The following is an 8,121-nucleotide window of genomic DNA, read 5'->3' on the forward strand; positions in this document are numbered from 1 at the left end:
GGACCGGGTCGTTAGGCCCACCAGCTTCCGCCTGGTTCGTCCCCGAACCACACATCGTACGCGGAGAGTCGGCTCTGATACCAATTGTAACACCCTGATCCAATACCATGGAGATATTGTCCGCTTTGGCCCAATTCCAACACATTGGGCCTCACGGCTTTAAAACACGTATGCATATATTGGATTCATATCTTACTAATAAGCACCAATCACTCCCTCTCCATTTCCGATGTGGGATTCAGTTCATTCCTGCCCCCCATCGCCATCCCTTAGGGCCGCTCCTTGCTCAGGCCTTCTTACCCCGACGCCACCCACTCTGGACCGAGTCATTACAAAAACTATATATGCATATGTCGTGAATTCATTGATCGGAAGTATTACTCAAAGAGTACCCTAAAATTTCTCGGCCTGATAAGTTTTATTTCCTCACTCTCACGAAATACTCTAACTAGTATTGAAGTATTTCCCAGTGAACCACCTTATTAGACCTTTTTCTATAAGAGATCAATTACATACATCAAGTGGCTTTCAAGCTAAAGAAGAAACCGGTACCACCTTTAGCTCAACAAAATATGCATCATGCTAATAACCCCGAGGATAAGTAAAAGAAGCTTTAGGAAAGTTATGATATGTGCAAAAAAATTCCGACAGCAACCATTCGCAAGGGATGCCCCGTAGAAGCCCTAATCATGTTAAGTTTGAACTGCAACGGTCGAAGAGACTGCTGGCAAACCAAAAGAAAATGGGTAGGAGAATATGAATTTTAGAGATTTGGAATTTGGACAAAATGCTCAACTCACTAAGGGGCATTTGGTTTGCATAGGGTAACAAAAAGGAATCCAAAAAGAGAAATAATGAGAAAAGAATGGAATAACCTGTTGAAATAATAAACTTATAATTAATCGAGTCTTTAATGTGGTTCAGTGTATTATCTAAGAGTCATTTCTGTATCTCTGTCTGTATCTGTATTTATAGAGAGTTAATGTTATTTACTAAGAGTCATGTTTGTAATCTATAAATACCTATCAATACATGTAGTAGGGTAAGAGAATTTTCTTCCAGCAATTATACTCTTCCTCTGTTACCTTTGAAAGTTTATTTATTTGATCCAACAAATTGGTATCAGAACCAGCAAAAATTCTTTACAATGATGAATGGAATGATCCCATACAAATATCCACAATTATCAAAGGAAAACTATGATAATTGGTGCATTCGAATGAAGGCTTTGTTGGGTTCCCAAGATGTATGGGAAATGGTAGAAACTGGATATGAGCAGCCAGAGAATGAGGAGGAATTGACGAATGCTCAAAAAGTGAAAAGGAAGAAAGACCAACAAGCACTCTCTCTAATCCACATGTGTCTGGATGAGAATATGTTCATAAAAATTTCGACTGCAACAACAGCAAAGGAGGCGTGGGAGATTCTCGAAAATTCCTTTAAGGGGAAAGATAAAGTAGTCAAGGTGCGTTTGCAAACCTTGAGAAGTGAGTATGAGAAACTCAAGATGAAAGAGTCAGAGAAAATTGATGAGTTCTTTAATAGAACTTTGGTAATTGTCAATCAGTTGAAGAGATATGGAGAAAAAATGGAGGATGTTCTTGTGATAGAAAAAATCCTTCGTTCTTTGACTCAGAAATTTGATTACGTGGTGACTGCCATTGAAGAATCAAAAGATCTGGAGACTATGTTTGTAGATCAACTCTTGGGTTCGTTACAAGCCCATAAGGAGAGATTAAAAAATAGAGAAGAACCTGTCGCTCAGGTGTTGCAGGCGAAACTAGATTTGAATGATAAAGAAGAAAAGAAGCAATTTGAAGGTGGATATGGAAGAGGAAGAGGAAGAGGAAGATCAAGAGGTAGAGGCCGTGGCCGTGGCTGGAATCGTGGATATAATGGAAGAGGTAGAGGTGGGAGAAATTTCCATAATAATGAAGCCATAAATAATCAGCAATGGAATGCAAGAGGACGTGGTAGAGGCAATAATTTCCAAGGCCGTGGAAATAATTGGCATGGTCGTGATAAATCTCGTGTGCAATGTTACAATTGTCAAGAATTTGGGCATTATACTGCTGAGTGTAAATCTGAACCTTTTAAAGACGAACAGGCCAATTTTGCAGAGGCGGACGATGAAGAATCAACTTTGTTACTGACATGTAGCAAAGATGAAGCAACACTACAGAAAAGAGGCTTTTAATGAGAAGAAAAATTATAATTAAAAGTCCAAATATTCTCATAAAGGAGTTTTTAATGAGAATTATTACTCCCATGGCTACCTTCATTACAGGGGTCCCTTACTAAAAGTAATTATGAGAATAAAATACCTTCTCATTATCACCATATATAATGAGATTAATTGTCCTCATCAGAATTTTTTATAATAATAAAAACTTTTCTCGTTAGAATGTTTATAATAATTAAAAATATTCTCATTAATTTTTTATATAATAATTAAAAATCTTCTCATTAAATCTTTTATAATTATTCAAAAACCCCTCATTAAAGATTTTATCATGATAAAAAAATATTTACATTATATAATAATATTCTACTTATTAATTATAAGAATAGAATTCAATAATAAATTATAAAATAAGATTCAATTTCAATTAACTCGAACACAAATTTGAAAGACAATCAACTCTATACATTTTGCTTAGTCTCGATGCACCGCCACTGAACTACAGAGCTATACCTCTCCATCGCATAAGCCACAACCCAATAAATGACAAAAGCAACAACATAAATCCAAGACAACAAATAAACAACTACGTTGGTATTGCCAATTAGCCTTTCTCTGTTAATGCTAACTTATACAACATAGAAACATGCTTGTAAAAGGCTAATTACCAGTTGCAGTCTCTGAATTTTGTTTGACAATGAGACACCAGGAATTTCTCTCGTATATTTCTCAACTAGAGAATTTAATCCGCTTCTATAGTCACCATCACAACTTCAAGCCTCAAGTACATCGTCAAACCGGCCACTCAATTACTAGAACAAAACAACACCTGGCAGATAACCAATGAAATTCCTAACTCATCCTAGTCGTAACTCTCAAGGCCTCAACCCTGATCAAACACGTAAAAACTCTTAAGTGCATACATACATACAAAAACACATTGAAAATGAACTTAAATTAAATTAATGACTGGATATTAAGAAAATAAAAACAAAAATCAATGAAAAAGAGTCTCTGTTTGTGAATAGAAATGCACTAGAGGGAGAAGAGCTGGAAGAAAATGTTCTAAAGTTGGCAAAAATAAAAACAGAAGTTTATCATATTAGCTTTTGTAAAAGAGATTTGTATTCGCTGGCCTCTTCTTTCGCTCTCATGCATTTTTACATATATAAATCTCTCTCTGCTCGGAAACACAATTCATTAATGGAAATTCTTCTTCTCTTCTCTACTTCTTTCATTTTATTTAATACTTGTGATTTTTCTTAGTTACTCTCACTATTTTTCTGCTCTTTTCGATCTTAATTTGATTCAATTCCACAGAACAGCTTTCTTTAATGGCCAAGAAAACAGAGTTTCAAAGCAAAGTCATCAGCTAGGGATGAAAAGTAAAATTAAAGAACTTTAAATCAAGCATACAAGCAGAAGAACATGGTCCTTATTGAAATCACAATTTCGAGGACAATACCTGGTTAATTGCACTAGTAGCAGTATCACAATTTTGAAGGCCTTTGAGATGTGGCAACGTAGGAGAATACCCATCAACAATGTCGAAAAGCAAACTCCAATGAATCAGATCCTGCATAACAATAATACCAAATATCAAAATCTAAGAACAAGTTTGATGATGAGCACAGTTCTATCTCGATTTTGACATGCTGTTGAATTGAAATCAATGGATCCAAAGATAATACTAACAGAAAAGCTATAAGATTAAGGGGAAACTAGTAAGGCTACCTGTGCCCCACCTTCACAGTTTAATAACAATAAAAGCTAAACCAAAAGGCCATCTTAAACTCTTAAGTCTCGATAACATCCAATCCCCCTTCGTTCAATTTCCTAATAATGACCAGCCACACCTTAAATTATAGAGAAATATTATAAGATTCTACAACAAATAAGCTATTCACTAAAGAAGTTTCATACTAACAAACCAATATCTAGAGCCTAGGGGTCATAATGCACAGAAAGCACCACACGGTCACACTCTTCCATGATACTATCTAAACGTGCATATATTCAACCATTAATAGACACAAAAACAAAAAGAAAACCTAGTTGCCAGCTCAGTACCATTTCTGCTAGTTTGAAAACCATTACGGCAAAACAAGTCAATCCATCTACTAGCTATCCATATGAATCCATAAGTGCACCATATGTGATTTGAATTACCTTTTTCCAATCGACATAATCAATTGAAAAGAAAAAAAATAATGAAGAAATGAAAACAAGAATTTTTTTATTTGAATTTTGTTCTTTTTTTCTTCACAAATGGTAATTTCAAAGCTAAAACTAATAACATTAGCACATAACCAACAACCACTTAGGCTCTCATACTATTTTAAGGAACCATTTGAAGAAAAAACTTAAGTGCCATATAGTAGATTTTATATTAATCTCTCACACGAAGCAAGACAAACCTTGGCTACTTTTATATCAGCGCTTGCATTGCCAAGACCATCCAACATGGAGGAATCCTTGCTAACAAGAGACACCTAGAGACAACATATTGATTCAGTCGTATTGAAATATAGGACCCATAGAAACTCTTGAAATATGACATAAATACCATGATTGGTGTTAGTTTTCCTTCTAGATCAAATAGGCCTTTATCAAATGCAGCTGCAGACATCTACAAATTCACATCTTGTAAAATGATGTATGGAATAGAAAATCAATTCATATAAATTTAGATCAGAAAAAACCCCAATGCAATGACAGAAAAACAACCGAAGATCAAATGGTATTTCTCTGTGAACCATCAAGTTATACCTGCACTCGACTCTTATAGGAGGTGTAAATTTTAAGCTCATGACGGTAAGTACCATGAAGACGCAGCAGGCCAGTACCATCACATGCAATGTCATACAATGTTATTAAGGGTAACATAAGAGGTCACACTTGCATATTAATTAACAAGCTTTATCTTCACTAACATAAATAAGCAAAATCATTTTGCAATATATCCTTGGTTCATTATGTACATGTTCTGTTTTACATATCTTACTAAAATCTAGGAATCTACTAGAATTAATGAATTAGTTGTTTTTAAGTTGTACAAGTGAGATAATGTTTTACATTTATCTTCACCACTTACTTCCCTAGACAATTATGAACCGATTTGATCCTAAACATATACCACTATCTCCAAATTGATAAAATCACTTCACTAATTTTGAAATTGACCAATTAATGAAATGAAAGCCAAATATAAGCTTCTCAGATTAAATGGGGAAAAGAGAATTTACTCACCACTATAATGACAACATTCAGTGATGCTAATTCCCACAAGTGGTTCAATATGACCAACACCAGCATTCCACCACCATGCGCATTAAGAAATAAACAATAAATTATAATAATTAGATGTTCCCCACTATTGAATTACAAAATTGAAGATAAATTTCCAAAACATGGATACGAAAACCTCACAAGAACTAAAAATATTGGAAAAGGTATACATGTCAATATAAAAGGATGAGAATATATCATAAGGAAATACTTTGATCTTTCTCAATTGAATCTCATTATGGTCCCCTGGTTTAAAGTCATTGGCAGGAGTATCAACATGTGGTGCTCTTAGTCTATTCCATTTTATGCTATACAACAACCATCACGAAACTTCATTAGGGGAAACTAATTTACTTCTAGTTCATTAGAAAATTTGGAAGAGAAACCATGCACACTTCAGTATAATAAATGAAATATTTGAATGGTATAGATGCAAACACTGAAATAAGTTCAAATATCTTTCCACATACCTTGCCTGGAATACTTATCAATGCATCATAACATGACAACAAAAACCCAACATGGCCATTCTGCAACAAAACATTACACAACTTCTCACTTAAACAATTTCAACTAAGAGAAATAGGGAAGCAATTGAATAAAATAGAGTTATTTTCTACAACCGATAAATTATCTCGCCATCATATAACTCAGTTGGGAAATAGAACTTGCCTCTTTCAATAGATAAATACAAAGCCATGATTGAATCATTTGGTAATTATGTTCTTGGTTTGGTTCTCATTTTAGTCTTGGGTTCAATCCAAGAAAATGGGCTAATTATACCAAGAGAATTTCATAAACTCTTTTGATGCAGCAGTTTGATCCTAAAGGATTAGCATTTTCTTGAAAATAATACGCCATTGCCACTCCTTGAAAGAAACATCAACATTGAAACCCAAATAATTTAAGAACATATATACACATGAGAGGAAGTAGAAAGAATCCAGACCAAACATTTTAAATCAAAATGAGTTGAAATAATTGAAACCAGAAAGCTCCAAATATGTTGTAAACAAAATCATAACAATAATCAGAGTCAATTAGATTTAAAGAAAAAAAGTAGAATCTAGAATGCATCTTCGATCTCCTTTCCCACTTTAAACCCTAAATCCCAAATTGGCAGGAAAAATCACCAGATTCATTCAAAATTAAAGCAAACCCAAAGAAAACCCATTCAAAATTAACAAGTTAGCCCACCTATTGATGCAAAATCTGGCGTTTTATGGTTGTGAGAGGTCAGAACGCAGCAGTTACCTTCCAAAATACAATCCGTCCGTCTAATGACTTTGAGAAATTAAAAATGCTGGAAGTGGAGAGAGAGGGTGAGATGCTGGTTAAAATCGAGAGAGAGAGATGGGTGAGTGAGAGTCTAGGACACGGATTGACAGAGAAAGAGGAGAAAGATATCTGTGTTAGCAAAGAGGCGGGTGATTAGAAAGAGCCAAATGAAAAAGGGGGGAGAATGAAAAAATCTTCCCGCTTTAATTTTCTTTTTTCTAATTATATTATATGTATTAGTGATATTAACAAAATTCTCATTGTAATTATTGATATACTTTTTAACGAATATTTCCTTCTCATTTAATGAGAATATTTCTTAAAAAAAATCTAAAAACTAAAATATTTGGTTATTAATATTTAATGATATCATTTCCTTTCATTATATTTATCTTTCAATGAGAATATTTGTTGTATCATTATTTTATTCTCATTACTAATTGTTTTTCTTGTAGTGCAAGGAGCAAGGAGTCTTGGTATCTAGACTCGGGAGCAAGCAATCATATGACGGGAAATAAAGAACTTTTTTATAAGCTTGATGAATCTAAGAAATGAAGTATTTCGTTCGATGACAAAACAAAAGTTCCAGTTGTGGGAAGCGGTGACATTCTTATCAAACTGAAGAATGGAGATCATCAATTTATTTCTCATGTTTATTATGTTCCAGCTTTGAAATCCAATATTTTGAGTATTGGACAACTTTTGGAGAAAGGTTATGAGGTGGAGATGAACAAGAATGGGCTGGTTATGAAAGATGGAAAGAAAAAAATGATTGCAAAAGTTCCTACGTCTGCAAACAAGATGTTCAAATTAAAAATCAGCACTGATCGTCCTATGTGTTTGAAAGCTTCGTCAGATTCTACATGGTTGTGGCATCTTAGGATGGGTCACTTGAATTTTGGTGGACTAGAGCAAATGTGCAAGCAACAAATGGTGCATGGATTACCTTCTATAAATCATCCCAATCAGATTTGTGAAGGATGTATGTACGGGAAGCAATCCAGAAGGAGTTTTCCAAAGGAGTCTTTGTCAAGCACATCAAAGCCACTTGAATTGGTGCATGCAGATATTTGTGGTCCCATTAATCCGAGTTCACATGGAGGAAGCCGGTATTTCTTATTATTTATTGATGATTATACTCGGAAAACATGGGTTTATTTTTTGAAGGCAAAATCTGAAGCATTTGAAGTGTTTAAAAAATTTAAAGCACTAGTTGAGAATGAAAGCGGCTTGAAGATTCAATCATTGCGAACTGATCGAGGAGGAGAATTCACATATGAGAAATTCAATCAGTTCTGTGATTATAATGGTGTTCGTCGATTGCTTACTGTTCCAAGATCTCCTCAACAAAATGGTGTCGTGGAACGGAAAAA

General features: G+C 34.4%; 1 protein-coding gene across 8 annotated transcripts; it reads right to left on the bottom strand.

Moving 5' to 3' along the window:
- Positions 1–2,573: 2,573 nt before the first annotated feature.
- Positions 2,574–6,937, bottom strand: LOC136210544 (inositol hexakisphosphate and diphosphoinositol-pentakisphosphate kinase VIP2-like). Of its 8 annotated transcripts, none has more exons than XM_066001856.1 (7): positions 6,725–6,937; positions 5,941–6,000; positions 5,432–5,457; positions 4,749–4,811; positions 4,600–4,674; positions 3,648–3,758; positions 2,574–3,011 (listed from the first exon to the last, which is right to left on the bottom strand). In XM_066001856.1, the coding sequence occupies exons 4-7, from the start codon at positions 4,809–4,811 to the stop codon at positions 2,988–2,990; spliced, it is 273 nt and encodes a 90-aa protein (XP_065857928.1). In that variant the 5' UTR covers positions 5,432–5,457; positions 5,941–6,000; positions 6,725–6,937; the 3' UTR covers positions 2,574–2,987. The 8 variants fall into 8 exon arrangements, with proteins under 8 accessions (XP_065857928.1, XP_065857923.1, XP_065857925.1 ...); XM_066001851.1 differs by having other exon boundaries at positions 5,432–5,778; XM_066001853.1 differs by having other exon boundaries at positions 6,668–6,937.
- Positions 6,938–8,121: the final 1,184 nt, after the last annotated feature.

The sequence above is a fragment of the Euphorbia lathyris genome, chromosome 1 (genome assembly GCF_963576675.1).
Source record: "Euphorbia lathyris chromosome 1, ddEupLath1.1, whole genome shotgun sequence".
Taxonomy (NCBI): Eukaryota; Viridiplantae; Streptophyta; class Magnoliopsida; order Malpighiales; family Euphorbiaceae; genus Euphorbia; species Euphorbia lathyris.